Below are 16,430 nucleotides of genomic sequence, written 5' to 3'. Positions count from 1 at the left end.
CTAGAATTTGTTATGGGGGAGAAAGCCCCCTCCTCATTTCTTCCAGATGTGCTTTGCCACGTACGCACTTTGACACAAAGGCCTTGCTTTGCCACGTACACATTTTGACACCAAGGCCTTCAGAATATATTGGAAGATTCAACAGATACCTTATAAGCAAAATTCACCTTGATTATGTCTAAATAATTCTGATTAATATCCATAAAAATCTTCTACACTGTCCCGTGCTTATTGCATCTTTGGTGGGAACGCTCTGGGTCCGGGCTAAATGCAGAGCTCGGACCCCTCTCCCCGTACAGGGGGAGTACCCTGGGCTCGGGGGTAAGTACTGAGCTCAGAGCCCTCTCCCTGGACAGCACGCCAAATACGCATAACCTTTACTCAGTTTATTATATGCAAGTGTGAACTCGTGAACAGTGGTTAATGAAGTGGAAAAATGGGCTAACAAATGGAGTTTTCGACTATCAGTGACAAAAACTCAACTAGTCTGTTTTGCGAAGATAAATCATATCCCTGAAATAAAAGTGAAGTTATATGGACAAGTAACTGAACAAGTTAAAAATATTAGATATCTAGGAATATGGATGGATTCCAGGTTGAACTTTAGGATACATATTCAGAAGTTGGTAGATAAATGCAAAAAAAGTAATGATATACTGCGATGTTTAACAGCAATGGAATGGGGAGCTAGTAGAAAATCTTTGTAAAGAATATATAGTGCATTGATTAGGTCAGCATTTGATTATGGATGCATAATTTATGGATCTGCATCGAAATCCCTGATTAAAAAAGTAGAAACAGTTCAGGCACAATCTTTAAGAATATGTTGTGGCGCTTTCAGATCTTCTCCTATATCAGCCTTACAAGTGGAGGTGGGAGAAATGCCTATAAGTTCTGAAATTGAATTTAACTATGAATTATTGGATAGATGTAAAGGGCACTCAGAATTACATCCAGTAAAGGACATACTGAAAGATTGTTGGGAATATGGAATAATAAAATCAAAAGTTTTGGATGGACAGCAACTAGAGATGCTACGATTTTGGGTATTACAGAAATCCCAGTTAGTCCCTCTGTTGTAATACCGAATATTCCTCCTTGGTTGCTTCCTATGCCTCAAGTAGATTTTCATCTTCGATATATGGTTAAGTATGAGAAAACAATATCTAAGGAGGTTATTGTTCAACAATATCTAGATCTAAATTAGTCGTCAATGCTCCATATCTTCACAAATGGTTCTAAAGATCCTACATCAGGAAATTCAGCTGCAGCTGTATATATCCAAAGATTACAAGTCAACATTCAGAAAAGGATAACTAATTTTGTATCAGTATTTACAACAGAGCTTATAGCAATTTTATTAGCTATTCAATGGGTGGAGGAAGTTAAGCCTACACGGGTAGTCATTTGTTCAGATTCCTTGTCAGCTTTAAATAGTATAATAAGTGAACAATCAACATCAAGAAAGGATTTAATCTATGAAGTACTTATAAATCTGTTCAGGAAAATTGGTATAGTCTTGAGGTTCCTATGGGTACCTGCACATGCAGGAGTACAAGGAAATGAAATAGTCGATAAATTGGCTAAACAAGCAATGAAACATGAACGTTAAGGTACAAATTCCACTGAGTAAAGTAGAAATAAAATGAAGAATTAAAGAGCACACGTATAAAAAGTGGCAGGAAATGTGGGACTCTCCAACTCTCTAACCATTAGGCCACGACTTCCCCAAAGTTTGTGTGTTTTCAAATCATCCTCAGGTTCTAAATAAAGTACATGAATAATGCAGTGCTAATTGAAATAGCATTTATTAAAGAAACTATTCTGCCTTATTATGTGATAAAAATGGGAAAAGTATTTAAAGATCTCAATCAGAAACACAACCAATCACAATCATAAATGATTCCATAAAATAATTCCATTAAAAACACAAGACGGGATCAAACTTATTTCTCACAAACACCTTTTCTCTTCTCCGAGCATGGCAGTTCAGTTCAGGACGGTAACTGAAAGCATAAGTTTCCACCTGCATGTTTTGGCTCTTCTTTAAGCCAATACCCGAATAACATCTGATAAATGCAAATTTACAGAAACTACTTTTCTGCACCATTGCTTTTTTTTTTTCTGTAAAGTTTTGCTTTGATTGTGGTGTTCGTGGAGGTTCTTAAGCTATTTTCTAGATGTTGTGACGGTATTACTTATTTAAAATGAAAATATGAGGAAAAACACCAAAATGAATACACAGTGATTTAAAAAAAAAACAAATTATGAGTTTATCACCCTAGAGTTTGTTATAGCAATAAAAAAAAGACAATTTCACAGTTTCCTTACAAATGAATATCCACTACTTCGAAACAAAACCACAACAAGGCTTGATAAACACTATTTCTCACAGAACCCTTTTCTCTTCTCTGAGCATGGCAGATCATTCCAGTTGTTCAGGGCGGGATGTGAAGGCATCAGTTCAATACAGTCCTCATTTCCATCTTGATTATTTGGCTCACCTCTAAGCCAAAACCTGAATAACATACATAAGATTTTCTATGAATCATCATCAAAACTAAAAAGAGTAACAAAGTACAGCCGTACACTTACCCTTGTTTCAGTGTTGAATTATCCACCCATGTCATGTTGCCCTCGTTCTCTGTGTCAGACAAACCAATCCACGCTCTCTCCTTGACTAATGAAGATATGAACTTCTGTGTGTGAACAATAACAGGAATAAGTGTGACTCCTCTAATTCATTAACAGACACTCACAGAAACTCACCTGCTTCTCTTCAGTGTTGATAATGACCAGATCAGCTCCACGTTCCCTGCAGTACTGCCTGCTGTCAGACCAGCTCTTCAACTCGTTGGATATGAAAAAACAAACTGAACCATAGTTTTTCACACAGAAACACACCATTTTTTTTTTTTTTTTTAGAACTGCATGCATAAATAACTAAACTAGAAAAAAAATAATTTCTTACACTAAAACAGATGTGAACTAACCTCGTTTAGAAGCGTCCATGTTTAGTTTATCACTTAGAGAAGTGACTTTGCTTTCTAACTCCAGCTTCTTCTGACTCAAAGAGCTGAAGTTGTTCTGCAGTTGGTGTTTTTCAGTCATTAGATCAGTGTAATTGTCTTGTAAGCTGTTGATGGTTTGATTGAAATCTTCAACTGTGTTCTTGTAACTGTTTATCAGGTCTCTCTCTGCTGTGATGGTGATGTTCTGCAGTATGATGAAGACCAGCAGAAGAACACAAATGAGCCCGAGACCCACTGCGATCAACACCAAACATCTACTTCCTCCTGACAAACAGGACAGGAAACACACAAATATGAATTAATAACAATTTATTGCATATTATTTAGGGATAATATCTCAAATCAACCTTTATCTACCTTGGTTGGAATGATAAGGCTTTTTGAAGACTATATTCTTTTATGATGACAAAAATATGGAATTACTGTAAATGTAAACCGTACTGTTTACAGTACAGTTAAAAAGCCTATGCAAACAAGAATATACACTGAAAATGTAAACAGAAAATAATTGTTTCTGAGAATACAATGATTTAATTTTATTTAACAATTCTCATCCCCTCAAACATTAACGATACCCATCACCGCCTTTGCTTCAAACTAAACTTTCTGCTTACTTTGCTTTTGAGCTTTTCCTTCATCCTGGCAGCGACTCTGTGTTCGAGGTCCAGATCTGTTATGAATATTTCTGCATACATAAAAGGTCCCTGATTCCATTATTTGCTCTTACTTACAGTAGAGTACAGTATGTGTGCACAGATGAGGTGTGGTCTTTATAATGTGTAGCGTGTTTTTAAATAGTGCAAACCCTACACAGGAAGTGGTTTCATTAGTTCAGAAAAATCTAGATTTTCATTCTCAGTCTAAATCTCTCTATAAACTCATAATACTTTATGGCTGAATATTTACTGCATATTCAGCTTCATGATGTCAAAGCAATGTGGAGTTTTTCCTGTGATCATGTTAGCAGCTAAAATATCCAACAAGAGGAACCTGTGACCATCAAAATGGACTCAAACACCTTAAACAGGCCTAACTGGAGCTTTGTACTGAAGACAATTGACTGGAACTGGAATTATTATGGAAATTAATAATGCTTTTAATCTGCACCACTGTGGCATTAAGAGACGGAGAGGAGGATGGTGGAAAATAGAGATTGTTGGATGATGACTTCCTGTTTACAGCTATTAAACACAAATGGGTGACAACAGGATCACATTTTCATTTTCTCAGTAGGTGTCACTGTTCTGCCATTTTTAACTAAGATGGTGTAAAGAAATAACTTGAGTTGAATTTGAATGTCAGAAGATCAGCAGATCATACTTTATTGCCAGGAAACTCAAAACAGTTCTATTACTGGCATTTCTCAACAATTATAGTCATTGATTCTGGTCTCCAACGCCAGTTTATTACTCTGCAGCCAACCCGTTCTCATCAATCTGCGTATAAATAACACGACTTTACACTTTCAAATTGCGTGTAATACATACGCCAAAATCCAATTTTGCGTGCATATGATACGCCAAACCTTCCCATTAACTTCAGTGGAGAGCAGATGCGTCCGAATACCACGCAGCATCTTCAGCAGCAGTGACGTCACCAGCGAGGCTCGGTCACAGCCCGGTTCGCCAGGTTCACCTGATGCGCGTGCACCTTCAAACAGGTAAGTAAAGGCAACGCTCTTTTTATGTAACGAGATCACGTGTTTAACGGTATTATTTTAATTATGTCAGTGTTTCTGCATCACATTAGATGAGGTAATGTGTTCAAATGAGTTGTTAGTGGAGCTAGCACAGCTGCTAGCCTGCCATTGACATTAGCCTAAGCTAACTTCTGCTGTATATTATAGACCTATCTATAATATAGATTTTAAATAAATCAATAAAGACATGGGTCTTCAGCTTTTAGACATGGCTGATGACAGCACAACAAATCAACCAACCCAGTATTGTGTGATAATTGTGATCATGTAAAAAGTTCATACATTTACCATATTTTTACCATAGTAACTGTTGCTCGACCATGTCATGTGTAGTCAATACACAGTAACTACAACATATACCATGCCTCTCATCACCGTAACTGTAGTTTTACTGTGGTATTTTTTGTAGGTATGGTAACCACAACACCTTTTCATGATTTTACCATAGTAAAGTAACTGTGTTTACTGTCTACTCTTTGTATGGGTTTACCACAGTAACTGTAGTTTTACTGTGGTATTTGTAGTTAAAGCACAATAACCACAACATGCACTATGAGTTTACCACAGTAACTGTAGTTTTACTGTGGTATTTGTAGTTAAAGCACAATAACCACAACACGTAGTATGAGTTTACCACAGTAACTGTAGTTTTACTGTGGTATTTGTAGTTAAAGCACAATAACCACAACACGTAGTATGAGTTTACCACAGTAACTGTAGTTTTACTGTGGTATTTGTAGTTAAAGCACAATAACCACAACACGTAGTATGAGTTTACCACAGTAACTGTAGTTTTACTGTGGTATTTGTAGTTAAAGCACAATAACCACAACACGTAGTATGAGTTTACCACAGTAACTGTAGTTTTACTGTGGTATTTGTGGTTAAAGCACAATAACCACAACATGCACTATGAGTTTACCACAGTAACTGTAGTTTTACTGTGGTATTTGTAGTTAAACACAATAACCACAACATGCACTATGAGTTTACCACAGTAACTGTAGTTTTACTGTGGTATTTGTAGTTAAAGCACAATAAGCACAACACGTAGTATGAGTTTACCACAGTAACTGTAGTTTTACTGTGGTATTTGTAGTTAAAGCACAATAACCACAACACGTAGTATGAGTTTACCACAGTAACTGTGGTTTTACTGTGGTATTTGTGTTAAAGCACAATAAGCACAACACGTAGTATGAGTTTACCACAGTAACTGTAGTTTTACTGTGGTATTTGTAGTTAAACACAATAACCACAACACCATGCTTTTACCACAGTAACTGTACTGTATACTATTTGTAAAGCAGTGCTTGCCACGCCTTTAATATGTTTTTGTGAAGTAATTCAATATTTTTTCTGTCTTGCAGTTAACGCCAGATCACATACTCCAGCAGCTCTTTTAAGAAGCCATCTCTCTCTCTCTGTCTCTCTCTCTCTCAGCTTTTCCGTTCCTATTTTGCTGATCTTGAAGAAGCTGCCAAGAAGGCTGAACAAGTTCTTCAAAGATTCAACCCTTCACAGGTAATGTTGAACACATTTAGCTATAGCTGATTTGCTTTAATGAACGCATCCTTAATAATGTTTCTTTACAGTCCTTCCTCTCAAATATTTTGGTCACTTTGGTCATTTTTAACACACTGTCTCAACATGTATATATTTCTCTTCATTTCAGCTGAAAGGGAAGACCAAAGGAAGGCCTGTCATGGGATTTGAATTTGAACATCTTGTGTGTTACGGAGAAGACCAAAAGCTGCAAAGACAAATACTTCCAATGGTACGTCTGTGTTGGTCTGAGCACCTTGACTAAACTGTACTGCAGTTACATTTGCACAGCATTTGATGTTTCTTTAACTTTGGTTTACGTAGCCCATCAGGAAGAACCCTCAACAAAGTGTCATGTAGAAGTAGTAATAATTCATACAATTTACCAAGTCAGCAAATTCATATGATATTGTACAAGCGTACTCATACAAAATTCTACCACTTTTACTCCTACTTCTGTCATTGGCCATTGCCTCAACTCTCCCGCAGAGTCAAGTCAAGTCACTATTATTTGTATAGTGCTTTTAACAATGCAAACTGTGTCAATGCAGCTTTACATCAGCTTTACAGTATTTATATGCAGATTGTGCCCGTTGTAAGTAGTCAGAGTGTTTGTATCATAAAGTTTATTTTAAGTCCATTGGAATCTTTATTAATCTTTACAAATTGGTGCGGTCTCTTCCCGTTCTAACAGTACATGATACCTGTCCACACCTCAGCGTCTGCCTTTCTTTCCGTGTTGATTTTTATTGAACATATCTGTCTAAGAAGCAAGAGTCTGGAAATGCTGTTTTAACTTGTTACGTGACAAATCAGATCTTCAGTTAATTTGGCCAAATCAGATCACTTAAAGCTGTTCACTGCAAGAACAAGAACTATAATGATAACTATTTTAGCATCCACACCAACAGACAATAATGTTCTGTTTATTGTTATACACGCTGCAATTATGTTGTTGTCTACCATTTGTTGTTGTCAATGTATTTATTATTCATCATGTGTTCAATTCTGTCTCTTCCTGTCTTGCAGGATTTTTCACAGATTACTCCATCAGCTTTCCACAATATCAGCCCTTCCAAAAGCTTCCACATCTCTCTCTCTCTCGTGTGGCAGATCTGCTCTCAGTCCTTTACTGCAAACTTCCAATATTAGCATGTATACTTGTATTAATTTCTCCTGTACAGTTAACACTCCCATCTCTACTGTGAGCACTGCACTCCTGTCACTATCACTATATATATATATATATATATATATATATATATATATATATATATATATATATATTCTTGCTCAAAATGGTTGACTTTTATCATTTTAAAATTATAATTAATATTAACCATTAATTTGTCTTGCATTTAGTCACAATAGTAGCAAACAATGATTACAGGAGATATATTTTAAAGGTAATAATTGTAAAATATTGAAATATTGTTTTAATTATTTTTGCCTTTTTATTTGTTTTGTTAAAGAGAAGAAAATATGCACTTTTCAAATGGAGCCTTGCGTATTATTTGATATCTTATAACATTTTCTGTAAACAAATTCTCTTTTATTTTTGAATATAGACAATGTTTTTAAAGGGTTTTCTGTTGCATATTTCTTAGTTACCTCCATGCAAATACATTTTATAATCAACTGCTTTTTGTTTTCATTTTTTTTCTCCATAGTGGCACAAACTGGAGAGAGAACTATATGGGAAAAGTTTGAGATATCAATAAACGTTGTAAAATGACTACAAAATGTGTGATTCATTATTTTTTATTTTATATATATATATATATATTTTTATTTTTGCATAGTTCAACTGGCAGATCTAAGAATGACAAGTTTGTAGGGTCCATTTCCAGGAAACAAGTGATTGATTGTTTTTCTTTAATACACTATAAATACACTGTAAGTGTTACAGAAGCAAAATTGAATAGTAGAAAAATATAGCATGTTTGAATAATTATCAGAGGGTTTTTTTGTAAGTAAATTAAACATTTTGACTTATTTGTTTTTCACACAGTGTATGCAAACTTTTGAGTTTAAATATTGTACATTAATATTAGTGTAAACAATGTGTACAATGGGAACTATTTCTTGTTTGAAAAAAAATCACTGTAATCAACAAATCTGTTGCTACATCAGGTTAACCACACGATGCAATCTGTTGTTGTAATTTTATAATGAGTGGAGACAAATAAACATTTAACTGATTATCTGTCCATTCACCCCAAGACCCCGGAAGATCCTGTTACAAATTACCATATATGGACAAGTAAGTGTGACGCTTCTGCTCAACTGGGTTGCCATTGGCTTTGAAGTGAACTTGGCAGTCGAAGAACTCGCTGTGATTGGACTATCTTTTAACCCAAATTAAAAAAAGCTTAATGTTGTAAAGTACGTTTTGCTGTTATTATTACGTCAGTAATACCTTCAGTTAACAATGCAGTGTTGCTATGTCGTGAGAAATTACCACTTTACCGAGATAGTAACCCTAACCCTGAGCATAACTTTATTAAACTACAAATACCAGCGCCATGCTTTTCGCGTTTGAATGGCAGAGGCTTGTGGGTAATGTAGTTTAAAATGTTTAATAATAAAATGGGGGAAAATACAATCTTTTTTGAACAAAGGTATATTTAAACATGTTCATTGTGCAAACATTTATGACATATGTAAGAGGCAGGCTGAAATTTGGTATTTTACTAAGAGCACTCTTTTAAACACCTTTATACCACCTTTCCATATTATGTTTGAAAACTCTGTCCAACATTATTTAATTACCACAGCATAAGTAGTTGTCCTGCCAAATTTCTCTTTAAAACTATAATCAGACTTTGATTTACAGCCATTTGAAATGTTAATTGTTTTTGCTCCTCCAGGGGACTCTACTGGGCCCCTGAGGATGGAAGGGCAGTACAACATACACAGATCTATTCTCGATATCACAACTAACTGTGCTGAGTCACAGTTTTTAGATGGTCTTTTCAGTAACTCGTCAATATGTAAGTTGCAAGTCATAGTTATCTTAGAATAACTATAGACCCCAAACAAATCTACATCAGTGCCTATTTGGAAAGTGCTCCATTTATTTCATTAGATCAGGAGCAAGAATACAGTGTTGACAGTAAACAAAGACACCAATTTAAACAACTAATATATATTGTGACACTTCATTGTACTGTAAGGCCAATGTGTCATTCAGTAAGACAAGCTACAGACAGTGTGTGGTTTATGATGCAAAAGCCATACAATTCATGCAATTCATAATATAAAAGACTAAATTTGTATCTCTGTGTTATAAATGTCTTATCTTTGTCCTCTTCAGGTGCTATACATCAGTAATGTACATGCTCATCTTGCTTATAATACAGTATAGGATTCATGTTGATCTTTCCCTGGTAAACTGAATACAGTTGTGCAAGAAGTGCCTGCAGCAATATAGTCCATGCAGTCTCTTCTAATGCATCTTTCAGCATTCCCTTCTTGTAAATGTTCATGTTTTAATTAAAACAATCATAGTAATTATATGTATTGTTTACTAAATTAAATGGTGTATTTACCAAACACCATCCCTAATACAGAATATTTACTTCATAGTTTATTATCCAACACTATGTGCAATAATTTACTGGAGGACACAGCATAAAGACAGCTAAAGTAGCATATTAAGACATGATAGTCAAGGGAAATAAAAATGGGTTATGTTTCAACCATATTATTTTAATCAGATGAAGCCACCCAAATGCATGCATGGTGAAATGTCTTGAGCATCATAGAATCACATTCAGTTTCCTGCTCATCATTAGAGCTCTCCTGGTTTTCTTCCTCTTGCTTGCTTGTCCATGTCCCTATCATAATCTTCTTCTTCCATGTCATAAACAATTTTTCAGTTGTTACCCAGCACCCTACAGTACAACTGACGAACAAAAGACGTGACCAAATCAAATCACTTTATTGTCACAATACCATGAACGCAAGTGTACAGGTGGTGAAAGTCTTCTGTGCAAACTGCAGCATGACATTATGGATGACATGTATTGAATATATATATGCAACACAAATATATATATAAGAACTCAATACATAAAGAGAACAATATATGGTAAATATTATTCTATACAGAGAGCATGAAATGAAAACAATAATAAACAATAATCACAGTACATATATATCTTTGCAGTGCAGTACGGCATGAATTAGTGCAAACAGAATGTCACGGTGCAGAATAATAGTGAGTCAGAGTCCAGTCAGTGTAAGTGATAGAGTGCAGTACATAAGAGGTTGGTGTGCTGTGTGTGGTGTTGCTGGTACGAGTTCAGTTCAGTCTGATTGTCTGTGGAAAGAACTTGTCTTGCAGTCTGCTGGTGAAGGTTCTGCGATAACATCTGCTTGATGGTAACGGTGAGAGCAATCCATGGCTCGGGTGGCTGGAGTCTCTGACAGTCCTCTGTGCTTTCCTCACACACCACCTGGTCTTGATGTCCTGGAGGGACAAAACATGTATTTAGGGTGTGGTAATCAAACAAAATATAGTATTTTTAATTGTTGCACTGGACTTACCATTGATTCTTGATTGAGTTATGGCCTAAATGAATCCCTCCTCTTATCTTCCAGTTGTTCAGTTGTGAAGTTTCTTTTATGGCCCGTAACATCTGAGCTGTCGCAGTAGAGCTGTTCGTGAACGCAGTCTTCACAGCAGATATCTGATGGGTTCAGGCAGCAGTGCTTCACTTGGTGGCCACTGAATTGATATCTTCATCAACTGGCTTCATCCTCCTTCAAACAAAGAGACAAAACAATAAGTCAATGATAACTCCAGAAAAATAGTGTTGGTGAATAGGTGCAGGTGTCAGTACTCACCATATTCAGTCATTTCCTGCCCAAATCCCAGAGATGATGCACAGCTGATTTGCTCATTCTAGGAGCTATAAAAAGATGTGTATGTGAAAAATGACAACTTCTGAGTCTAACTTGAAGAGTTCTTTGAGAGATCAACATAAAATGCTGTACCACATATACTGCATAGCTTGAACACATACATACCAGTGGAAATGTGCAACTTTTCTTTTCTGTTTGGGCACAAGTGCAGGCCATGTTCATTCCTCATCCCCAACAGGACTGGTTTGACCGGCTTGCTGTGACTGATTTTCTTTGCGTTTTTGGTCTTTAGCTGTAAACAAGAAAATATCTATTGACCCCATGTTTAATTATTATTGTTGTTTAAACATAAATTAAGCAGTTATAACTATATACTTCAAGCTCAAGTTCCCTGGCAACTCTAGCAGGCTCCTGAGTTCATCTGTATACATCAGATTCAGAGTCTGAGAAAATGCCATCACGCAAACTCTCAGTTTCTACCTTACAATAGAGTATAAAACAATGTGTGAGTGAGTGACGGAGTAAAGGAATAAGATGAAGAGAAACAGACTTTTGTGTGTACGTTTTACAGAATAAGAGGAAAACAGCATTGGAAAAAGCTGTATTCTTCAATCGCAAGCTATATTATGATGAATTATTTTAAATATGATTAAATGCTGGTGGTATTGTTGTAAGCAATTTAAAAGCATCTTCACACCAATGATGAGTCTATACTGCAGCTATTTAACCTTTAATGACACAGAGGAACAATATCATTGGAATCTCTTTTGACTCTTTCAGAACAATTTTTTCCAGCTGATGAACAATAAAAACATTGACAGCCAATCAGAATCCACCAGACTTTAAAGAGCTGGAGCATTTAAATGGCAGACAACAATCACAGTGTGCAGTTATAATAAACAGAACATTATTGTCTGTTGGTGTGGATGCTAAAATAGTTATCATTATAGTTCTTGTTCTTGCAGTGAACAGCTTTAAGTGATCTGATTTGGCCAAATTAACTGAAGATCTGATTTGTCACGTAACAAGTTAAAACAGCATTTCCAGACTCTTGCTTCTTAGACAGATATGTTCAATAAAAATCAACACGGAAAGAAAGGCAGACGCTGAGGTGTGGACAGGTATCATGTACTGTTAGAACGGGAAGAGACCGCACCAATTTGTAAAGATTAATAAAGATTCCAATGGACTTAAAATAAACTTTATGATACAAACACTCTGACTACTTACAACGGGCACAATCTGCATATAAATACTGTAAAGCTGATGTAAAGCTGCATTGACACAGTTTGCATTGTTAAAAGCACTATACAAATAATAGTGACTTGACTTGACTCTGCAGGAGAGTTGAGGCAATGGCCAATGACAGAAGTAGGAGTAAAAGTGGTAGAATTTTGTATGAGTACGCTTGTACAATATCATATGAATTTGCTGACTTGGTAAATTGTATGAATTATTACTACTTCTACATGACACTTTGTTGAGGGTTCTTCCTGATGGGCTACGTAAACCAAAGTTAAAGAAACATCAAATGCTGTGCAAATGTAACTGCAGTACAGTTTAGTCAAGGTGCTCAGACCAACACAGACGTACCATTGGAAGTATTTGTCTTTGCAGCTTTTGGTCTTCTCCGTAACACACAAGATGTTCAAATTCAAATCCCATGACAGGCCTTCCTTTGGTCTTCCCTTTCAGCTGAAATGAAGAGAAATATATACATGTTGAGACAGTGTGTTAAAAATGACCAAAGTGACCAAAATATTTGAGAGGAAGGACTGTAAAGAAACATTATTAAGGATGCGTTCATTAAAGCAAATCAGCTATAGCTAAATGTGTTCAACATTACCTGTGAAGGGTTGAATCTTTGAAGAACTTGTTCAGCCTTCTTGGCAGCTTCTTCAAGATCAGCAAAATAGGAACGGAAAAGCTGAGAGAGAGAGAGACAGAGAGAGAGAGAGATGGCTTCTTAAAAGAGCTGCTGGAGTATGTGATCTGGCGTTAACTGCAAGACAGAAAAAAAATATTGAATTACTTCACAAAAACATATTAAAGGCGTGGCAAGCACTGCTTTACAAATAGTATACAGTACAGTTACTGTGGTAAAAGCATGGTGTTGTGGTTATTGTGCTTTAACTACAAATACCACAGTAAAACTACAGTTACTGTGGTAAACTCATACTACGTGTTGTGCTTATTGTGCTTTAACTACAAATACCACAGTAAAACTACAGTTACTGTGGTAAACTCATACTACGTGTTGTGCTTATTGTGCTTTAACTACAAATACCACAGTAAAACTACAGTTACTGTGGTAAACTCATAGTGCATGTTGTGGTTATTGTGCTTTAACTACAAATACCACAGTAAAACTACAGTTACTGTGGTAAACTCATAGTGCATGTTGTGGTTATTGTGCTTTAACTACAAATACCACAGTAAAACTACAGTTACTGTGGTAAACTCATACTACGTGTTGTGGTTATTGTGCTTTAACTACAAATACCACAGTAAAACTACAGTTACTGTGGTAAACTCATAGTGCATGTTGTGGTTATTGTGCTTTAACTACAAATACCACAGTAAAACTACAGTTACTGTGGTAAACTCATAGTGCATGTTGTGGTTATTGTGCTTTAACTACAAATACCACAGTAAAACTACAGTTACTGTGGTAAACTCATACTACGTGTTGTGGTTATTGTGCTTTAACTACAAATACCACAGTAAAACCACAGTTACTGTGGTAAACTCATACTACGTGTTGTGGTTATTGTGCTTTAACTACAAATACCACAGTAAAACTACAGTTACTGTGGTAAACTCATACTACGTGTTGTGGTTATTGTGCTTTAACTACAAATACCACAGTAAAACTACAGTTACTGTGGTAAACTCATAGTGCATGTTGTGGTTATTGTGCTTTAACTACAAATACCACAGTAAAACTACAGTTACTGTGGTAAACTCATACTACGTGTTGTGCTTATTGTGCTTTAACCACAAATACCACAGTAAAACTACAGTTACTGTGGTAAACTCATACTACGTGTTGTGCTTATTGTGCTTTAACTACAAATACCACAGTAAAACTACAGTTACTGTGGTAAACTCATAGTGCATGTTGTGGTTATTGTGCTTTAACTACAAATACCACAGTAAAACTACAGTTACTGTGGTAAACTCATAGTGCATGTTGTGGTTATTGTGCTTTAACTACAAATACCACAGTAAAACTACAGTTACTGTGGTAAACTCATACTACGTGTTGTGGTTATTGTGTTTAACTACAAATACCACAGTAAAACTACAGTTACTGTGGTAAACTCATAGTGCATGTTGTGGTTATTGTGCTTTAACTACAAATACCACAGTAAAACTACAGTTACTGTGGTAAACTCATAGTGCATGTTGTGGTTATTGTGCTTTAACTACAAATACCACAGTAAAACTACAGTTACTGTGGTAAACTCATACTACGTGTTGTGGTTATTGTGCTTTAACTACAAATACCACAGTAAAACCACAGTTACTGTGGTAAACTCATACTACGTGTTGTGGTTATTGTGCTTTAACTACAAATACCACAGTAAAACTACAGTTACTGTGGTAAACTCATACTACGTGTTGTGGTTATTGTGCTTTAACCACAAATACCACAGTAAAACTACAGTTACTGTGGTAAACTCATAGTGCATGTTGTGGTTATTGTGCTTTAACTACAAATACCACAGTAAAACTACAGTTACTGTGGTAAACTCATACTACGTGTTGTGGTTATTGTGCTTTAACTACAAATACCACAGTAAAACTACAGTTACTGTGGTAAACTCATACTACGTGTTGTGCTTATTGTGCTTTAACTACAAATACCACAGTAAAACTACAGTTACTGTGGTAAACTCATAGTGCATGTTGTGGTTATTGTGCTTTAACTACAAATACCACAGTAAAACTACAGTTACTGTGGTAAACTCATACTACGTGTTGTGGTTATTGTGCTTTAACTACAAATACCACAGTACAACTACAGTTACTGTGGTAAACTCATAGTGCATGTTGTGGTTATTGTGCTTTAACTACAAATACCACAGTACAACTACAGTTACTGTGGTAAACTCATAGTGCATGTTGTGCTTATTGTGCTTTAACTACAAATACCACAGTACAACTACAGTTACTGTGGTAAACTCATAGTGCATGTTGTGGTTATTGTGCTTTAACTACAAATACCACAGTACAACTACAGTTACTGTGGTAAACCCATACAAAGAGTAGACAGTAAACACAGTTACTTTACTATGGTAAAATCATGAAAAGGTGTTGTGGTTACCATACCTACAAAAAATACCACAGTAAAACTACAGTTACGGTGATGAGAGGCATGGTATATGTTGTAGTTACTGTGTATTGACTACACATGACATGGTCGAGCAACAGTTACTATGGTAAAAATATGGTAAATGTATGAACTTTTTACATGATCACAATTATCACACAATACTGGGTTGGTTGATTTGTTGTGCTGTCATCAGCCATGTCTAAAAGCTGAAGACCCATGTCTTTATTGATTTATTTAAAATCTATATTATAGATAGGTCTATAATATACAGCAGAAGTTAGCTTAGGCTAATGTCAATGGCAGGCTAGCAGCTGTGCTAGCTCCACTAACAACTCATTTGAACACATTACCTCATCTAATGTGATGCAGAAACACTGACATAATTAAAATAATACCGTTAAACACGTGATCTCGTTACATAAAAAGAGCGTTGCCTTTACTTACCTGTTTGAAGGTGCACGCGCATCAGGTGAACCGGGCGAACCGGGCCGTGACCGAGCCTCGCTGGTGACGTCACTGCTGCTGAAGATGCTGCGTGGTATTCGGACGCATCTGCTCTCCACTGAAGTTAATGGGAAGGTTTGGCGTATCATATGCACGCAAAATTGGATTTTGGCGTATGTATTACACGCAATTTGAAAGTGTAAAGTCGTGTTATTTATACGCAGATTGATGAGAACGGGTTGCTGCAGCAGACATTTTTCAGTAGTTTAATCACTGTAGCTGGCCTGCAGTCTGAAATCTAATCTGAGCATGAGAGATAATTTGTCAATACAATACTTATTTGTGCAATTCAGCTCACCAATTCATAAATTAACAATACTCACAGTACAGCAATGGCCAAGCTAATGTCAATGTCTTTTTTTAATGATCAGTTGGCTTTCCTAATGTGTGTCAGTTCACTAAAGGTCTAGGTCAAGTTCAGATGATGTCATATAATCACTAC

General features: G+C 36.0%; 1 protein-coding gene and 1 long non-coding RNA gene across 3 annotated transcripts; both read right to left on the bottom strand.

Moving 5' to 3' along the window:
• Positions 1 to 1,761: 1,761 nt before the first annotated feature.
• LOC131543550 (C-type lectin domain family 4 member A-like) lies at positions 1,762 to 6,746 on the bottom strand. The gene is made up of 7 exons (XM_058780988.1): positions 6,731 to 6,746; positions 4,520 to 4,682; positions 3,647 to 3,717; positions 2,994 to 3,296; positions 2,770 to 2,873; positions 2,596 to 2,699; positions 1,762 to 2,518 (listed from the first exon to the last, which is right to left on the bottom strand). The coding sequence occupies exons 1-7, from the start codon at positions 6,744 to 6,746 to the stop codon at positions 2,383 to 2,385; spliced, it is 897 nt and encodes a 298-aa protein (XP_058636971.1). The 3' UTR covers positions 1,762 to 2,382.
• Positions 6,747 to 10,203: 3,457 nt separating this feature from the next.
• LOC131544355 (uncharacterized) lies at positions 10,204 to 16,159 on the bottom strand. 2 transcript variants are annotated; one of them, XR_009272100.1, is made up of 7 exons: positions 15,929 to 16,159; positions 12,992 to 13,147; positions 12,739 to 12,840; positions 11,311 to 11,437; positions 11,128 to 11,192; positions 10,828 to 11,043; positions 10,204 to 10,750 (listed from the first exon to the last, which is right to left on the bottom strand). It is a non-coding gene; the product is annotated as an uncharacterized LOC131544355 (long non-coding RNA). The 2 variants fall into 2 exon arrangements; XR_009272101.1 differs by having other exon boundaries at positions 12,992 to 13,072.
• Positions 16,160 to 16,430: the final 271 nt, after the last annotated feature.

Source organism: Onychostoma macrolepis, chromosome 01 (assembly GCF_012432095.1).
Source record: "Onychostoma macrolepis isolate SWU-2019 chromosome 01, ASM1243209v1, whole genome shotgun sequence".
NCBI lineage: Eukaryota > Metazoa > Chordata > Actinopteri > Cypriniformes > Cyprinidae > Onychostoma > Onychostoma macrolepis.
The sequence above is the reverse complement of the archived record's forward strand: the minus strand, read 5'-3'. Positions and strand labels throughout refer to the sequence as shown.

What these genes read in the sequence shown, in the direction of transcription:
- LOC131543550 (XM_058780988.1), bottom strand. An exon ending in CATGGACGCTTCTAAACGAG is followed by an intron (nt 2,874 to 2,993) that starts GTTAGTTCACAT and finishes ACTATGGTTCAG; the next exon opens with TTTGTTTTTTCATATCCAAC. An exon ending in TCAACACTGAAGAGAAGCAG is followed by an intron (nt 2,700 to 2,769) that starts GTGAGTTTCTGT and finishes GTTCACACACAG; the next exon opens with AAGTTCATATCTTCATTAGT.